At 35.1% G+C, this 20,986-nt stretch overlaps 1 protein-coding gene and 1 pseudogene across 24 annotated transcripts in view; one reads left to right on the plus strand and one right to left on the minus strand.

The window, feature by feature from the left end:
• Window positions 1–6,014, plus strand: part of LOC122227801 — a 40,957-nt pseudogene extending 34,943 nt beyond the window's left edge.
• ZNF644 (zinc finger protein 644) overlaps window positions 1–20,986 on the minus strand; it is a 127,888-nt gene that overhangs the window by 87,407 nt on the left and 19,495 nt on the right. For 10 of the 24 annotated variants that reach the window (XR_006206331.1, XR_006206330.1, XR_006206327.1 and 7 more), the window contains 2 exons: window positions 17,271–17,879; window positions 10,322–10,382 (listed from right to left, as the gene is read on the minus strand). Coding sequence is in view for 19 of the 24 variants with exons in the window: in XM_042952756.1 (XP_042808690.1) it covers window positions 10,322–10,365 (44 nt within the window). In the remaining 5 variants the exon portion in view is untranslated. Of the gene's footprint in view, window positions 1–10,321; window positions 10,383–15,192; window positions 15,363–17,270; window positions 17,880–19,471; window positions 19,559–20,986 lie in introns of those variants that run through there. The other 14 variants (XM_042952752.1, XM_042952751.1, XM_042952750.1 and 11 more) reach the window with 7 other exon arrangements.

A 20,986-nucleotide genomic window follows, 5' to 3' on the forward strand; every position in this document is an offset into this window, starting at 1 on the left:
TGATAGACATAAACAAGCTTATTTTACACTTTATATGAAAAGGTACAGGCTTAGATTAGCTAAAATAAACTTGAAAAGAATAAAGTGGGAAAATCATTACAGCATACTGTATCACAGTATACTACCACATACTATACACTTAAATTACAACACAGTGTACACCTATAATCATCAAGACAGCATGGTACTGGATAGACATATAGACCAAAGGAACAGAAAAGGAACCCAGAAACAGACCCACACAAATATGCCCGACTAATTTTTGACAAAGCTCCAAAAGCAGTTCATAGAGGAAAGATAGCCTTTGCAACAAAATGGTGCTAGAGAAATTAAATGTCCACAGGACAAAAAAGAACCACAAACTGAATCTTACAACTCATAAAAAACTAACTCAGAACGGATCACCACAGACTTGAATGTAAAAAGCAAATCTACAAATTTTTTAGAAAAAAAAAAGATAAGGAAATCTCTTCAGGATTTAGAGCAAGGAATTCCTAGACCCTGACAACAAGAGCACAATTGAAAAAAAAAAAAAAAAGATAAACCGAATATCATCAAAATTTGAAATTTTAAAGACCTTGTTAAGAGCATAAAAACACAACTTACAGACTGGGAGAAAGTACTTAGAAACCCCTTATCTGACAAAGGACCAGTAGCTCTAATATATAACTCTCAAAACAACAGTAAAATAAATAAATAAGCAATCCAATTAGACATTGAGCAAAAGACATGAACAGACATTTCATTTAAGAGGAGATAAAAAATGCAAAAAAATCACTTGAAAAGATGTTGAGCATCATAATCCATTAGGGAAATCCAAATTAAAAACACAATGAGATATCACTACACACTTTTCAGAATGGCTACAGTAGAAAAAAATTCAAAATTACTTCTAGCACCTAATGCTTGCAAGAATATGGAGAAACTGGATCACTTATTTACTATTGAAAAACAATTTGGCCAGTTATGATAAAACTAAACATGTAGCTAGCATTTGTACTCAGCAACTGCACTCTGGGGCATTTATTCTAGAGAAACCGTAACTGATGTTTATACACAAACCTGTACACAAATGTTCATATGAGCTTTGTTCATAATAGTCCCAAAATGGAAATAATCTAGACTTCTGTTCTTCCATAGGTGAAGAGTTAAACTGTGAAACACTGACACCATGGAATACTACTTAGCAATAAAAACAATGAACTAATCAATGTATATATACAACTTGGATGAATCTTGAGGGAATTGTCCTGATAGAAAAAAACAACACCAAAATGTTGTACATTTGTATATACATATGATTCCATTTATATAACATTCCTGAAATGAAAAAAAATTACAGAAATTGCAAACATTATTGCTTACAAGGGACTAGGGAATGGGGAGAGAGGAAGCAAGTAAGTTATGAAATGGCATCATTAGGCACTGTTGGAAGGGAAGAATATAGAAGGAATGAAGTATAAATACGTACGGTTATAGGGAAATTTAAGGGGGAGAATATTACTTAAAGTATAATCTTTTATAAGCTAGAAAAACTAACTTGTCTGCCACTCTGCCATCTAACTAAAAATAAAATTTGATTAGATATTAAATATATGTAAGTAGTGACATTATTCAACAAATATTTATTGAGAATCTCTGTAAGAACTACTCTAGATGGTGAGTATACAATGGTGAACAAAGCAGGCAAGGTCCTACTCATATAACTTTTCTCCAAATGATTTTCTCTACCTGCCCCCCCCCACCTACATCCCCCTCCAAATGATTTTCTGAATCATGATTAACCTTAAGTCTTCAGGATCGTTTTAACCTAAACTTTGCTACTCAGACTGAAAAATGTCTCCATCACCAAATATTATCAGAATTCATATTTAGCTACTATGTATTAGACAATGTTAATGGAAATCCAAGACTTAACACATTTAACATACTCTTAGCAACTCAAGTATCTTTGGTAAGATTCCTGCCATCAATAGTATGATTATTTATTCATTAATAGTATTAAATCTTGTTTAATTAATAAGGAGAGGCCAGAAACTCTAATAAAAACAGCATCGCATAAATCTATAAGGAGCAAACCATTTTTCAATAATTTTTAAGTCTTTTTATTCCCCCTACCACCACTCTGAAGTCAGGCCAGTATTCTCCTGCTATTAACTGGTCGTCCTGAATCCAATCTAGCTTCTCCAATCTGTTCTCCACATGTTTTTTTTTTTTAATCTTTATTTATTTTTGAGAAAGAGAGACAGAGCATGAGAGGTGGAGGGGCAGAGACAGAGGGTGACACAGAATCGGAAGCAGGCTCCAGGCTCTGAGCTGTCAGCCCAGAGCCCCACGCATGGCTTGAATTCATGAACCACGAGATCATGACCTGAGGTGAAGTCAGATGCTCAACCGACTGAGCCACCCAGGTACCCCTATTCTCCACATTTTAATTAGGGATGTTTTTTTTTTGTTGCTGTTGTTTTTTTTTTAATTTGAGAGAGAGAGTGAGAGAGCGAGAGTGAGCAAGAGAGCACATGTGGGAAAGAGGGGCAGAGGGAGAGAGAGATTCAACACAGAGTTTGATCCCATAACCCTGGGATCACGACCTGAGCCAAAACCAAGAGTTGGATGCTCAACCAGCTAAGCTACCCAGGTGCCCCAATTAGGGACGTTTTTTCTAAAAAACAGATCTGACCATGTCACTTCTTCACATTTTAACTCCTTAAAATGATGTCTCATTAGAGTTAATCCAACTCCTTTATTTTTTTTAATGTCTATTTGCATGTCTATTTTTGTCTTTAATGTCTATTTAATGTCTACTGAATGTCTACTGACAGAGAGCAACAGATCATTAGCGGGGGAGGGGCAGAGAGAGAGGGAAACAGAATCTGAAGGAGACTCCAGGCTCTAAGCTGTCAGCACAGAGCTTGATGTGGGGCTTGAATTCACCAACTGTGAGATCATGACCTGAGCCAAAGTTGGATGCTTAACCGACTGAGCTACCCAGGCAACCCAATCCAAACTTCTTAAAATGGTTTATAAAGCCCTCAATAAAATATCTTAAGACTTACTCTCCCTTTTATCTCTTGACACTACCAGCTCACCCCGCCCCACTCCATGTAGAACTCTACACTCAAGATATGCCACATTTTCGGGGTGCCTGGGTGGCTCAGTCAGTTAAGCCTCTGACTTGATTTCAGCTGGGGTCATGATCTCATAGTTTGTGGGATTCTCTCTCCCTCTCTCTTTGCCCCTCCCCCACATGCGCTCCTTCTCTATCAAAATAAACATAAACAATTTTTTTTAAAAAAGATACACATTTTTTTTTCAGTTGCTCCAATCTTTCCTTCTCTTTTCTCTCATCTTTTCCACATGTTATTTCTTTTGCTAACAACAGTCCTTCCCCAAATTTTTATCTAGATAAATCATTAACAGTTCTTCCAGGTTTTAGTTTAAATGTCACTTCTTGGCATATTTCCATTCAATCATTCAATAAATCTTTACTAAATGCTTATTGAGAGTCAAGTACTATACTCCGTGCTTACATATTAGAAAATAAAACAGACGTGGTCCTTGCCATCCAGGAACACAAACTCTAACAACACTAATCACATTTTATTGTAATTACGTTTCGTCATCTTTCCTCTTCATACTAATAACTAGTATCAGTTATGAGCCGAAACCAATATAGCTGTAATAACCAACTCAGAAAACAATGAATAAATCAATAAAATCTTAAGTATACTGATAACTGATCATATGACAGATATACCCATAGTTCCCAGCCTTGATAGAAGACCCTAAAATGTTTCAAATATCTCTTTAATGGTCAGTCATCTCAAAAGAACAGTAGATTAGAGGTCAAAAGACTTACATTGTAATTCTTCTATCTTTGCAATTCTCTATCTGACTTCACACTAGTCTTTTATTATTTACAAATCACATACTCTTAAGTACAACAGTGTAATATGTAAGTGAATGATCAGTATGGAGTCTTTCACAGTATAATTTATTTCTTGATTGGTTCAAAATTAGACTTGTTAAAAAAGTTTAGGGGGCAGCTGGGTGGCTCAGTCTGGTTAAGCATCTGACTCATGATATCGGCTCAGGTCAAGATCTCACAGTTCATGAGTTTGAGCCCCACATCGGGTTCTGTGCTGATGGTGCAGAGTCTGCTTGGGATTCTGTCTCTCCATCTCTCTGTCCCTGCTCTACTTTGTACACGCACACTCTCTCTCTCTCTCAAAATAAACAAATAAACTTAAAAAAAATTAAAAAATAAAAATAAAGTTTGAAAAACAGAACAAGGAAACCATTTAAATAATGACTTCCAAAACTATAATAAATTATAAACTTTAGTACACTTAAGAAAATGCCAGTAATTTTGATAACACGGACATCCAGTTAAATGAAACCATTTTATAAAATAATTTCTAGCAACTAAAATAAGACTTTTAGTTCATACTCCCTTCTGCCCACATTTTCCCAAGGCCATCCTACAATCAAAATCCTACTCTTTTCTTCAAGGCCCAACTCAAACACCACCTTCCTTTAACAAAGCCCTTCCTGATCTTTCCCTTCAAAATTCCCTTGTTAGTGCAACTATACTCCCCTATATATACCTGACAGTATTATGTTCATGAGCTATAATTAGCTATATGGCACTGAGAATTCAAATTACCAATGCACACTTAACATATAGCAAAGTGCCTAGAACATTATGTTTCAGTTAAGGCTTACTGAATATCTTGTTTTATTTAGCACCTCTATTTATAGTTTAGACCTACCACAGAAGGTTAAACTATAGTAATATCAAAATTCTTTAGTTTGACAGGGCAGTTTTATGGTTCCCTGTTCACACACTGGAATGACATTTGCCACTTTGCCTTTAACTGTCAAGTTGAAAACCACTTCAGATTTGAGGATAAACTTTTATAACAAGTACAGGTCTAGATGAAACTTTCTTTGGAAAAATAGAATGAGAAAATAGTTTCCAAAACAAATCAATGCAGCCTACTTAACCTTTTAGACAAATTAAACAACAAAGTGAAACCAAGGATGAGTTTTCAGAGGTATAGGCAAACAGATATAATCATATCCAGGAGAAAAGGCATCACACTGGAAAATACTACACAAAAAAAAATACACCCCAAAGAAGGCAATAAAAACAATTCAGAGAAAGCCATCATAATGTTATGGATTTTCTCAGCTCTTTCTTTTTTTATCTTAAATTTAGGAATTTCTACAAGCTAGATAAGAGACATTTACAGCTTATCACACATGCTGAGGGTGGTAAACACACACATACACACACATACACACACACAGTTTTCTAAAGCTTTAGTTACAAGAAACAACAGCTTTTGAGCAGCATGTTATTAATCTAAATTTAATTAACCTAATACTTAGTAATGGTTTTTATTTTTATTTTATTTACAGACTACATTAGCATTAGTTTGGAGCAAATTACAAAGAAATCCATCACAAGGAAATATGTGTTCTAAGTAAACAGTATGAAGGTAACAAGACAAACAATCTGATTATTCAATATTAAATAACTGAATGCAACACATAAAACACAATAGTATGTTAATTGGTGGATTTAACAATAAAGGAGAAAAATCTTTGCCAATTATATATTCTTTGATGGAATTAAGTTATGATGAAGGGGACACAGCAAACCTTTGAGGAATCTCACAACTAAAGGAATACACCAGCTTTCTCTAGGCTCAGACCTTGTTTGTGGCAACATAGCTAAGCACGCCAAGAAAGTCGGTATTGTCATAAATACAGGACCCATTATGGTGCCTCTCTCAGGAAAATGGTGAAGAATAATGAAATAAGCCAGCACATCAAGTACACTTGCTCCTTCTGGGGCAAAACCAAGATAAAAAGACAAGCTGTGGGGATCTGGCGTTGGGATTCCTGCGTGAAAATGGTAGTTGGTAGTGCCTGGACCTGCAACACCACCTCCACTGCCACAGTAAAAGTCTGCCATCAGAAGAATGAAGGAGCTCAATGACCAGTAGAAACTCTACCATTTGAAACACCGCTACGCTATAATGAGTGGGCTTGTTTTGTAGCAAAATTACTTTGGCTTGTTGTTAAATTTATTAATTTGATGTTCCAATTTGTGTCGCATTAACTTTGCTTTCTCAAAAGACCTAGAAATTTAAAATCCTTCTAATTAAAAAAAATGCACCAATAAATACACTTTTCACTGATTACACTGACATGGATTAAAACACAAGTTAATATTCAGTGGGGTGTGGGGAAAGAGATATTCTCAAACACTGCTAACAAAAATGTTAAGTGATGCAATCTTACTGCAATTTTGCAATATATATCAGAAATTAAAATGCACATATACACTCACCTGCAATCCACTGCTACAAATTATCCTACATTCTCACACAATTCCAATAATTTAGTGAAATATATACACAGTAAAGAATATTGGTTGCAGCATTATATAAACAGGAAAAAAAACCTGAGATTTATCCAAGTATCTCTATCAGTAAGGAAACAATTATATTAAATGTAATACATATATGGAAAAATGTCCAAGATATAATTGACGAGTGTAAAGAGAAAGATGCAGAATATATACCTGTTCTTTCTGATGATTTATGGGGAGTACAGAGCTGGGTGAGAGAGGGAAGTTTTACTTATTGGAAACATTTCTATATTATTTGCTCTTATGCAAATAAGCTTATGTGACTTCTTTAAAAAATAACATTTCCAAAATCCTAAATGTTACTTGGCAATATATTTGAAAAAGGTAAAATGCACATTGTGCAATCTCATCTAGAATGAAGAACATATATTTTTGTTAATTTAAAAGTTTTCTTTTTCACATTACAACAAAGGGCAGCACAACTACACTGCTACTAAAGTGAAGCATAGAGAGATTAATTTGAAAATTAAGGAAATTAGCTAACATAAGATAAATATTCATAAAGAAATTCAAATCCTTGGACTTCGGAACTCTGCGAAATGAAAAAAGCAGCTGTTGACCATATAAACTATTGAAGGGCAAAACGAAGGGGAAGAATCTGAAACTGAGGTATACCTATCAGCTTCTGAGAAGAAAAACTAGTCTAAAATCTTTCAAATACATGTTAAGTCAAACAACCTCAAGGTTAAATTTCTCCGAATACTCAAATTTTATCAACAAGAAAACTAAACACACTTCACATCCATGATAAAATAAAACAAATAACTGAAGTTCTACATTTGATAAGATCTATGTCTATGAAAATCCTTGTAGGGATCAGAAGAAACAGCAAGAGATGGGGTCAATGTCCAACTCTGTGTTCAACCTTTATGGCAGAGGCTGCAGAGAGGAAAAGCAACAAATTGATCCCAGTGGGGAAGAACCTCTCCTTGCTTTGGACTTGCTAGAAGGCATAAAAATCCCCCAGGTGACTACAACAGCCAACCCAACTAGCCAAATTTCAAACACGGAAGAAAACAAACTAGTATAAAATGCTTTAAAATATTCTAAAAGCTTCATTTCTTAATAAAGTGTATTATTTATATATATTATAGACCTAGAAAGGTAAAACAAAATTTTTAAAAATATTTTTCAAACAGCAAGCTTCCTAAGCTACAGAAATCAAAAATGTTATCATAGTTCCAGACTATGATTCAATTTCCTTCTCTACTCCAATATTTTTTTTTACCCTCAGGAAAATGAGAAAAAGTTTTCTTTATTAGATGTGACCAGTCTTCCTAATCTTCTGCTTGTATTAGTCCAATACATCTTTAAAAATCTTTAAAGAAATAAGTAGTACAAACTCACAAAAAGAATACCATTAGTACTAAACACTCCAATTGCCATAACATGGATTAATACCTTCATTTGAAAAGAATAATCAAAACCAACACGGTTTTCCTTAAGGTCTCAACTAAGAACATTACAAGCCATTTTTTTCAACTGGACTGAAAGAAGACTCGAGGGAGGTTTTATTTCTCCTTCCAAAATGTCTATAATGCTGCTTCTGTATTGCCTCATTGGCTCCTTCATACAGCGCAATAGCAATCGAAGTGCCAATGTCCTCACCCCATTCCAGCCAGTATTCTCAATCCCTACTTGTCCGAGACAGAACTCTATTCAGTGTTCTATGTTTTACAAACATTCATTAAGTACACACAGTACTCTGGCACTGTGCTACTAAGATAAGTAAGACACTGGTGGTGTCTCCCTTCAAAGAGCTCACCAAAGTCCAGTAAAGAAAACATACTACTGCGGAAGTGTTAGGTCTGGCTCAAAGGACAAGATAATGCTTCAGATGGACTATTTCAGGAGATAACCTGACAACGAGGAGGAAGGACAATGGCAGCTGGGGAGACAAGGGGCTGGGGAAGAGTGACAACATTTAATCAGGACTAAAACTAAATATATGAAACATCATACTTATTTTACTCAGATAATTCTAGCATTCTGGAATAGCTGCAGTGAGACCATTGTATGCCATATTACAGAGCCTACATTTTCTTGCGCAGGTGACAGGGGAACAATGAAGGGGACAACTAGAGGGAAAAAAGCAATGTAGAATGCTGGCAAGTGAGGTCAGAGACTTGGAGAATAAAAAAAATTATAGAGAAAAAAATATGTAGCATGGAATATTACTCAGCAATAAAAAGTAATGAACTTCCGATACAACCACATGGAGAAAACTCAAAAATACTATGTTGATTGGAAAAAGCCATACAAAAGAGTATAATGTTACAGAATTCTATATACATAAAATTCAAGAACAAGCAAAATTAAGCTATGCTGATAAAATTCAGAAAGATGCTTACCTCAGGGGGAAAGGCATTGGATTGGAAAGGCAAGAGTATGAGGAATTTTCTGGGCAATGAAAATGTTCTGTATCTTGACCTCTATGGTAGTCACATGTGTGCACATATATGTAAAAACCCCATTTAGCTCTATACTTTAAATTTTACCACATATAAATTACAACTTAATCTATGTAAAAATGTACATATTTTACTAAAAAAAGAAAAAATGCATACATAATTGTGGTAGAATAAGGCCAGAATAAATTAAACCAGTGTCATCCCTTAAGCAATATCTGACTTTTAAGAAATCAGAATAAAGGTTCTAACAGACACTGTATATTCAATTAGTAAACAAAATCCCTATAAGACGTTATGTAAAAAAGTCTAGCTTCTTTTCCCCTACAAGAAGATATACAGGCAAGTATTCTTTATAATAAATGCTGTGAAAACAGTGTACTTTTCCCAAAGAAAAGAAATAGCTCACTATAAACAAAAAAAAATAAAAATTTTCTATACAGCAATACCTACCTTACAAGAAGTACTATAAAGATTAATAAGGCATGAGAAGCAGTTAACACAATATAGAGCACAGTAAGAACTCTTCACACTGTCATTACAATTATTATGTAACAGCAATAAAAGTGAAACTCTCCTTCCAATTATGCCTAAACCACTTACTGAGAATACACTGTTTAACTGCATATTACTCAGCTACAGCACTTCTCACTCTGGGCTTTTTTTTTCTTTTTTTAACTTTGAAATCAGCAAGTTTCTGACAGCTGAAACATCTGGTTAGATTGGAGAAAGACCAAATTAACTACAATTTATCAAAGTATTCTTTTTAATCTGCTTATATCCTGAAACCATGTTCATTTACCAAAAGACAGCAAATGTATCCTTTTAACATCTCAACAGCTTATATTATTGAAAACCCATATACTAAACCAAACAAGTACATGATCACAATTCAATTTCCTGAAAATCAACAGTCTTAAAAAATTAAAGCAAAGCACAATGCTAAATTATAAAGTCATTTAGTACAAATATTCATAAGAAAAATATTATCATTTACAGTTCTGAACATTATACTAACATAAAAAAAACACAATTTGGCAAATTTAATCAATTTGTAGAAGGGCTTCATTAATAGAAACAAAAAAGTAAAATTCACAAAGGCAAAAACTACTCAAGTACTATCATCCACTAAGAAAACATTGAAGCAATCTAGCAAATCTCTTACTGAACTGGTTTCTGAATAGCTAAACCAAATGCCAACTCAATTTTCTATGTTTAATAGTCACTGGAAACTGCATTAAACTCAACATAAAAGAAGGAAAATGAAGAATTTAGTTCCACAATTTCATAGCTCTACTGTTACTTCCACCAAATTAACTGGAGCAAGTACATCAAAAAGTCAGTTCTTCATATTTCAAAATTTTATTGAAAAACTCATTAATTCTGAACTTAAAGACACATTTTTAAAACATAAGTTTTTTTGTATTATTCCTACTTTGATACGTAACACTTAACAAAGTCTTCTACTTACCTAGATTTTGTCTTATTAACATCTCGTTGCAAAAACAATCTCATTCGAAATTAACTCAAACCTGAAAAAATACATGCAAAGACCATCATTTAGTTTTCTGCTTCAGATAGAAATAAGTACATTTCTATGACACACTTATTGTTTTAAATTAAAAACTGCAAATCTAATTATTTTCTTTATATAACATCTATCTGAAAAAGTCATTCAACTAAAACACGATCATTTTAAACTTTTAGGAAACTTGCTAAATACTACCTTTTTGATGAACTGAGATATATTCAAATGAGAAACTTAATCTTTCTAGTTATCTTTAAAAAAGATTTACAATATGGGGCACCTGGGTGGCTCAGTTGGTTAAGCATCCGACTTCAACTCATGTGATGATCTTGCAATCCGTGAGTTCGAGCCCTGCATGGGGCTCTGGGCTGACAGCTCAGAGCCTGGAGCCTGCTTTGGATTCTGTGTCACCCTCTCTCTCTCTCTGCCCCTCCCCTGCTCACACTCTGTCTGTCTGTCTCTCTCTCTCTCTCAAAAATAAATAAACCATAAATAAAATGTTTTAAAGATTTACAATAACTTATTTTGATTAATTTTAATAGTATAGCAATAATTAAAATCAGTATTTGTTAAAACACACACTTCTATCTAGATGTTTGTCTAATACTATTACATACATGCCAAAAAGTACACCAAAAAGCTGAAGATAAAAATACAGTATGAGATGGCATAAAAGTATACACTAATAATAACTGTAATAATGACTAACAACGATTATTTGCTAAATGCCATGGGCCATTATTCTAGAAGGCAGTATATACTGATACTCTCCTACTTCCTCAATTTAACCTACAATCTAGCATAATGTGACCGCCACCCCAACATTCCCTTATACTTGAAAAATTACCTACCTCTAATTTTTCACATTTCACAAATTCTGAAAACTCAGTATGTCTTATTCTGTACTCTACACATCTCCTCTCCTTATCTGAAACAAGCTTGTTACTCTTTTAAATTCTTATTCCCCAAAAATGGCACCACCATACCTACTGCCATTCCCACCTAGATTACTGTAACTACTCTGTTTCCAGACTATCATCTCAAATTCATCCTTCTCAGAATCATGTAAGTCCTCATTTTCAAACAGCTATCCTGAAGATGTCACATCTATGCTTCAAGTCCTTCAACACTACTCATCAATGATCTCATCCTTATCGATTTATCCCCAATCTTTACTCTCCCATTCACTCCAGGTTTCTAATACTAAACCCCTTCAACTCCCAGAACAGCTCCCATGCACACTCAACTTTCATGCTTTTTAACATGGCAAACTACACTTACTGTCTCTAACTTTGCTAACATATTTTTTACTAGTTTTGCAATATTCAAATATTAGTTTGAATATTAGTTATCCCGAAAGATCCTTCTCTAATTTCTTCAGCGATGTTGTGTTTCTCAATTGCTATTAACAACTGGTGATAGCTCTGTATCAATTGTTTACTTGTGTGTTTTTCTGAACTACAGTGTGGACACACTGAGGCCAAGAAGTCATTCAGCTTATTTCAGCATTGTCACTGGATGGTACGTGGTAAAAGTACAACAATGTAGGCTGAATGAAAGATAAGAAATTTTGTGTTGTATCCCAAAATGTACATAGGGAAATAAGTAAAATTCAGGCTAATGAGTTTAATTCACATTTCCAGGACAAGAGAAAAAAAGTTCATATCACTTCTGAATACAGTAATATTACTTTATGAAATAACTACATCTAAGTAAGATACAACTGACAAAAATCAGACCAATGCAAACTTCTATAGAGTAAATTAATTAATTTCACTGATCATCAGTACCAAGATTTTGGTTCTAAATGTTTGCATCCCTACTGAAAACAAAGTTTGTGGACTATAATTCCCGGACTAATTAAAGTATTGGACTTAAGCAAAAAAGAGTTGGAGAAGAAGGTGAATATGGTTTTAATACTAATAATGTCAATAAACTAGAAAGGTGGTTCATAAACTTCAGCATACATCAGAATCACCTAGAGAGCATGTTATACAGACTGCCAGCCCCCACCCTCAGAGCTCCTGATTCAGTAGTTCTAAGTTGGAGCCTGATAATTTGCATTTCTAGTAAGTTCCTAAGATCATGCTGCTATTTCCAGGGCCACAACTGAGAATCACAGGCCTGGAGTTTTCTACATAATGTCTAGAAGAGACAAGAATATTCTCTCTGCCATCCACTACCACCAATCTTTACCTACACAGAACTGGATACTGTGACCTATTGCAAACTAAACTATAAATCAAAGTGAGAGGACTAAAAGTCCACTAGGAGTTGCTGAGTGTGAAAGGATGAAAAACAATGGCCCTGCAAAAGAGAATGCACATCCTAATACCTGTGAATATTATCTTGTATGACCGCTCCTCCCAAAAGAAAAGTCTTTACAGATGTAATTAGTTAAAAATTTGAGATGGAGAGAATACCCTGGATTATCTGGGTGGGCCCTAAGTACAGTCACATATATTCCTGAAAGAGAGGAGACAGGGAAATGTGACTATACAAAGAGAAGGTGAAGACAGAGTAGAGATTTGAAACACTGGCTTTGAAGATTGCAGCCACAGTCAGGAATATCAGTAGCCACCAGAATTGAAAGAGAACTTTGTAGAAAGTTTCACCATTTCTTAAAGTGTCAAATATACAACTACTACACGTATAATCCAGTCATTCCACTTCTAGGTATCTACCCAAAGAAATGAAAGCATATGCTCATATAAAAACTTACAAACGTTCACCTTTATTTGTAATAGCCAAAAATTGAAGGAAAAATTGTCCACCAACATGTGAACCCTTACAGTTTTACAATGGAATAAGTAGGAGTGAATTAATGACACATGCAATGTATATGAATTTGAAAATTATGCTGACTGAAAAAAATATAGACAAAAAGATTATATACTGCATAAGGGAGGAGCAATAAATATGAAAGGATTAAAAGGGGCACAAGTAAAGTTTGAGGGTAAAGGATAAGTTTATAATCTTCATTGTGGTGATGATTTCATGGGTACACACAGATACGAAATGTATTCAAATTGTACACATAAAACATGATTTATTACATACCAATTACACTTCAATAAAACGGATTATAAGATCACAATATACAAATATTAATAAACTTGGGAAAACAATGAAATCTCTAATTAAAGAAGTTAGAGTAATAATAATGAATACAAAAAGAATATTGTCATTTATAACCAAAAAAGAGTAGAGGTGAAAATAAATCCTCTTTCAACATCTACAACTGGTACTACAATTTTGGTAATTCAATGCATGAACGATGCTTCCAGAATGTCATTAGATATATTCAATGAAACATACGTAACTAGAATCATCTGGACCTCTGAACAGATTGACATATGTAATTTATACTTGCCTAAACTTCTATACCCAAACACAATTCCTCCTGAAATATAATAAAGGTCAACCTGGAACTAAACAAATATAGAATATTAATTTTACATCATGAATCAAAAATCTGTCTGCAAAAACAGCTCCAATTCTACACTTCCCCATTATTCATGCATTTGACAATGAGGCTTTGCAGTTTCTCCCATCAAGAGGTAGAGTGTTTTCCCCTACCCTTAAATCTAGGCTTCCTTATGAGGAAGATCAATAGAATGTAACAGACGTCAGTTCACAAATTCTGAGCTAGACCTCAGGAGACCTTGCATGGTTCTTCTTAGAATCCTGCTACCATCATGAGAACAAGCCTACTCTAATCTGCTGGAGGATAACAGGACAGACCAAATGTCCCACCACAGGCCACCCTAGGGAACTCAGTCAAGAGCACCAACGCCACCTTCCTGACCTGCTGCTGAATGCAGACTCATAAATGAGTCCAGGCAAGACCAGAAATACTGCCCAGCTGACTTACAGACTTGTTTTAACAATAAAGGTTTGTCTTAAACCACCAAGTTTTAGAGTACAAGTAAAACCCTGAATTGCAAGTAACTTGGTCTGTGAGTGTTCTGCAAGACCAGCAAACATTTCTAATAAATTTTAAAACAAGTGATGTCTTGCAATTTGAGTAGTAGGTGACACCGAATATCACATGATCACAACTGAGCCAATGGTTCTTGAATTTGCTTTGCTATACAAGTGCTTTGGAATATAAGCATTTCCAGAACAAATTATGCTCACAAACCAAGGTTTTACTGTAGTCTATTACACAGTAACAGCACACTGATACAACTCAATCCTAAAGAAACCAAATTAAATTATTCTTATCCCTAAGAATAGGGATAAGAATAGGGTTTTTATTTTTCTTAAGCATTTAAAAAAAATTTTAATGTTTATTTTTGAGAGAGACAGAGCATGAGTGGGTGAGGGGCCGAGAGAGAGGAAGACACAGAATCTGAACAGGGGCTTAAACTCACGAACTGTGAGATCATGACTTGAACCGAAGTTGAACACTCAACCAACTGAGCCACCCAGGAGTCGCTAGAAGAGTTATTTTAGATTAACAATTGACCTCAATTTTTGAAGGCAAGGAAAAAAGAGACATAAAAGTCTCTTTTACTCTTTTATTAGCAGTGACTCTACAAAACATCTTGTGAGTTTGTCAATTTCAAGAGACATATAAACTGAGCAAAATCCTTTTTACAAGTAATGTTACCAGTCAACTATTATTTTTTGTGAAATTCTGTTGCTAGACAGCTTTACTAGATATAACCATATAATGAAAATTTTCAGGGTCCTCCAAAATGATCTATGAAAACTATTAACGAGCAATCTGCTATCTTACCTAACATCCTTTTTCCGATTTATGTTAATGGCACCCTGACTGCCCATTAATAAAACACTCTTCACTCAACTGTTAAAGTGGCACCATAGGCCTCCGGACTGAGGGATGAACAAGTGGCATCCAGGCTGATGAGAATTCCTCAGGCAGCCACAGCAATTTGTTCATAGATGAGGAGGCAGGCCAGTGTGGGAAATTGGGAATCCTTCCCAGGATGTTTCCAAGTACTAGGAAAGATACACTCTTCAGTGGAAATAACAGCCATGAGAATTATGTATGTCAGAGCAGCCAGCAGCATCTCTGCCACATCACAACATACTTAGTAATGAAGCCACCATAGAAAAAACCCAAGCCAAAAGCTTTAATCATTACCACAATGACACTATATGCACCCATCAATCCAAACATTCTCGAAATAACTGTAGTAATAGCAGAATAGTAAATAACTTATCAATCCTCCTACTGAAGTACCTACTAGAGAAACTGAACAAAATATTTAAAAAACTATCAATCTGAAGGCACCAAAAAGTTAACACAACAGTAAAGAATGACCTGGCCAAGATCCAAGATGGGATGGAAACCTACTGATACAAACCCAGCATCCAAGGATGTTTCTTTGCCTTGGGGGTTTTTACCAATACAGATGAGGCAGCTGAGAAACTGATCATAATTTCTGACGTTGTTTTAGAGCTAAGGGGACCAAAACAGGAATGCAAGGTTCAGAAATGGTGGGAGCCATACTGAATACTGCCTGCTATTAAACTGAGACTCCAAAGGACTAAACTCTAGTGAGCCAGAAGTAAACAAGTCCTTGCATGTACTGCAGCCCTACCTAAAGACTTTAGTTGAGCAAATTAAAACAAAAACAAACAAACAAAACAAACTCAATCCCTAAAATTTAAATAAAGTAATCCCAGATTGCTGGTCACCCCAGGTGAGGCACAAGCAAACAAAAATTATCTCTGGAAAAAGATAATACAGAATTATTATCAGATTTTAGGCCTGGAGAAGCAGCTGAAAATAGAAATAGAAATTTAAGTGAGAGAACTAGCAGTGAGAGAACCAGAGAAGTAGTGAAAAAATTATCAGCATAAACTTTGCTAAATCACCAGATGACTGATGAACGAAGTATGTAAAGAGAACTGCAGGGGTCAAGGGAAAAAAATCTGGCAGAGGCCAGTATTTTTACACTTGAAAAACAGAGCTGTACTACTAATGCTTTTTCAACAGAGCGCATTTCTCAAGTGTGCACCATTTGGGCAACAAGAAGGTGAAGCCTTACAAGGCTGAAGTGCCAGAGGACAGAACCATAGCCCAGGAGAACAGATGAAAACTAGTGGAATCCCTAGAAGAAAACCACAGGGCAAGCATCAAAACCAGACTATAAACCTCACCCAACAAATCTCAGAAAAACACCAACAGAAACTGGAGTCACTAAAACATGTTAATATAATGTCCAGTTTTCAAGCAAAATTATATCCTACACAAAGAAAGAGGAGATTGTGATCCATACTCAGGAAAATAAGGGGAGTCAATTGATACATTTGGAAACTGGCAAATGGGAACTAAAACCACTACACACTCTCTAAAATGACTAAAATTAAAGATTAACAATATAAAGTGTTGGTAAAATTGAAATGCAAAAGTGTTGATGAGATTGTAAATTGTTACAAAACACTTTGGAAAAAAAGTTAGTATCTTCTGACATTAAACATAAATGTACCCTAAAACCAAGCTATTAAACTCCTGGATATTTACTCAATATAAATGTGTGCATGAGTACACGAGGAGACATGCACAAGTAAATACATAGCAGCATTATCCATAAAAGCCTAAAAAGCCTAAAAAGTAGAAACAATCCAAGTTTCCACAAATAACAAAATGGATAAATTGTAGGATATTCATATAATGTACTGTACTATACAGGCATACCTGACAAGCAGCATGGGTTCAGTTCCAGACCATCACAATAAAGCAAAATAGTAAAGTGAGTAAAATGATTTTTTGGTTTCCCAGTACATATAAAAGTTATGTATACACTATACTATAGTCTATTAAGTGTGCAATAGCATTATGTCTAAAAAAAGTACATACCTTAATTTTATATTATATTATTATATTTTTAATATTTTATTGCTAAAAAATACTAACCATTTTCTGAGTTATCAATGAGTCATAATCTTTTTGCTGGTCTTGCCTCAGAGTTGATAGATGCTGACTGATTAGGGTGGTGGCTACTGAAGGTTGGGTGGCTGCGGCAATTTCTTAAAATAAGACAAGTTTGCCACATCAAATGAGTCTTCCTTTCATGAACTATTTCTCTGTAGCAAGTGATGCTGTTTGAAAACAATTTAGCCACAGTAAAATTTCTTTGAAAATTGGACCCAGTCCTCTCAAACCCCGCTGTTGCTTTATCAAGTTTATATAATATGTAAATCCTTTGTTGTCATTTCAACAATCTGCACAGCATCTTCACCAGGACTGGAGTGCATCTTTAAAAAGCACTTTCTTTGCTCATCCCTATGAAGCAACTCTTCACCTGTTCAAGCTTTATCATGAGATTGCAGCCATTCAGTCACACCTTCAGGCTCCACTTCTAGTTGTCTTGCTATTTCCACCACACCTGAAGTTACTTTCTCCACTGAAGTCATGAACCTCTCTCCAAGTCATCCATGAGGGTTGAATTCAGCTTCTTCCAAATTGCTGTCCATGTTGTTATTATGACCGCTTCTCATGAATTATGAATGTTCTTAATGGCATCTAAAATGGTGAATCCAGGTTTTATTTTTTTATTTTAGAGACAGATAAGAGAGAGTACGCACGCAAGCAGGGGAGAGGTGCAGAGGGAAAGACAGAATCTTAAGCAGGCTACAGGCTCAGTGCAGAGCCCAATGCAGGGCCCGATTCCATGACCCTGGGATCATGACCTGTGTTGAAATCAAGAGTCGTATGCTCAATTGACTGAGCTACCCCAGCGCCCCTGAATCTAGGTTTTCAATTTACTTTGTTCAGATCTATCTTTGGAATCACTATGGCATCTAGTCTTACAAAATGAACTTTTTAAACAAGACTTGAAATTACTCCTTGATCCATGGGCTGCACAATGGATGTTGTGTTAACAAACATGAAAACAACATTCACCTCATTACACATCTTTGTCAGAGCTCTTGACCAGGTGTATTGTCAGTAATATTTACAAAGAAATCTTTTTTCCTAGGAGTAGGTCAAACAGTAGGCTTAACATAGTCAATGAAACATGTTATAAAAAGATGTGCTCTCAACCATGCTTTGTTATTGCATTTATAGAGCACAGGCAGAGTAGATGTATGTAATTCTTAAGGGCCTTACGATTTTTAGAATAATAAATGAGCACTGGTTTCACCAGCTGCATTAGCCCCCAACAAGTCAGCCAGTTCTTCGACGTTTTGAAGCCAGGTAATGGCTTTTCCTCTCTAGCTATGCAAGCCCTAGATGGCATCTTCTTCCACTAGAAGGCTGCTTTGTCAATAATGACAATCTGTCGTTTAGTGTAGCCACCTTTGTTAATTACCTTACCTAGATATCTTCTGAATAACTTGCTGCAGCTTCTATATCGGCGCTTGCTGCTTCACCTTGCACTTTTATGTTCTAAAGAAGGCTTCTTTCTTTAAACCTCACAAACCAAAATCTGCTAGCTCCAAACAGTTTTTCTGCAGCCTTTCACCTCTCAGCCTTTCCAGAATTGAAGAGAGGGATTTGCTCTGTAATTAAATGCTCTATCCCTGAGCTATCTCCCCTGAAGGGCCTTGCTCTGGATAAGGCTTTGGCTTAAGGGAATGTTGTGGCTGATTTGATCTTCTATCCAAACCACTAAAACTTTCAACCATATCAGCAATAAGGCTGTTTCATTTTCTCATTATTCATGTGTTCACTGATGTAGCACTTTTAATTTCTTTCAAGAACTTTTCCTGTGCATTCACACATTAACTGACAAAGAGGCCTAGCTTTCAGTCTATCTCAGCTTTTGACATGCCTTCCTTACTAAGCCTAATCATTTCCAGGTTCTGAGTTAAAGTGAGAGACGTGCAACTCTTCCTTTCACTTAAAAACTTAGAAGCCATTGTAGGATTATTAATTGGCCTATTTTCAATATTGTGTCTCAGGGAATAGGAAGGCTCAAATAAAGGAAGAGAAACGGGAACAGGCAGCCAGTCAGTGGAGCAATCAGAACACAACCAACATTTATTAAGTTTACCATGCCATGGTGGTTTCTGGCACCCCAAAGCAATTATAGTAGTGACATCAACAATAACTGGTCACAGATCATCGTAAGAAATATAGCAATAAAATGTGTGAAATGTTGTGAGAATTACCAAAATGTGACACAAAAACATGACGCAAAGCAAATGCTGTTGGAAAACTGGTGCTGACAGACTTGCAGATACAGGGTTGCCACAAACCTGAAATTTGTAAAATAAATAAATAAAAAAAAGCACTTGCAAGGCTCAACAAAGTGTGATAAAATGAGGTATGCCTGTAGAGCAATGAAACTGAATGAACTACAATTTTATGTGAAAATATAAATGACTCACAAATAATGCTGAAAAAAGCCAAGATCCAATTATGCAAATTTCATTAATAGGAAAAAATATATACCTTAAAAATGTATTTTTAAGTAATAAAAATATAAAACAAAAAAGTGACTACATAAAAGGTGGGATGGTAGCCTCCCAAAGACAAAGGGGAGGCTGATTGGGAGGGAACAGAGTGGAAGGAGTGGCAATGTGTTAAATTCTTGACTAGGGGTTAAGAAGGTATGCACTTCTGAATTCTAAAGTTGTACATTTTTACCATGTGTTATTCTGAGTATTTTTTTCCACATTAAAAACATTACAATATTAAAAATATAGACATTTAAGGCTTTGAATTTTCCCCTGAGTAAAGCATTGGCATTATACTATTTTGTTTCTACTTTAATTAAAATTATACAAATACATTATTTTAAGATTTCAATTAAAGCTTGTTATGAAAATCAAGACTACCCACCACCCCTTCTCTAACCATCCCTCCCCTACCCCTGATTTCTAAACAATGTAGTTATACTTGTATGTGGATTTTTCACTTTGGATCTGACCAAACCTTACATGAGAAAATGAATTAACTCCCTGTATTCCTTCTATATTTTCTAAAACCTCCTCAAAGCCCTATTGAGGATGGCTAGCTGAATTTTTCACAAAAGTGTAAAAGCAATTCAACAGAGAAAAAAATGTCTTTTCAACAGTTGGTGCTAGAGCAACTGAATATACAGACAGAAGAAAAAAGAGGATACCAACTTAAATCTTACACTCTATACCAATATTAACTCAAAATGGATTATAGATTTAAACATAAAATGAAAAACTATTAATCCTGTAGAAGACAGAAAAATCATCAGGATCTAGACCTAGAAAAAGAGTTCTTAGAAATAACACCAAAAGCATGATCCACAAAAGAAAAAACTTGATAAACTGGACTTCATCAAAACAAAAATCTTTTACCCTTCGAAAGATCCTGTTAAGATGATTAAAAAGTGACAGAGTTGGAGAAAGTATTTGTAAACTACAATAACAAAAGACTGCCATCTAAAACAGAATACAGAACTCTCAAAACTCAACAGTAAGACATAAGCAAAAATATCAAAATAAGGACATCTGAAAAGCATCATCTCCATTAAACCAAGAAGAACACTGGCAAAAATAGTGTCAACATTTTCCAAACTAGAAATTAACCAAAGGCTCGCAGCAATCTGGGGAGAATTTATTCAAGAAAGATAGCTATATTTTAGTAAGACCAGCAAACTGTGGCATTTTTATTTTGCCCTATTCCCAGCCTCCCACTCCAGCTTTATA

Source organism: Panthera leo, chromosome C1 (assembly GCF_018350215.1).
Source record: "Panthera leo isolate Ple1 chromosome C1, P.leo_Ple1_pat1.1, whole genome shotgun sequence".
NCBI lineage: Eukaryota > Metazoa > Chordata > Mammalia > Carnivora > Felidae > Panthera > Panthera leo.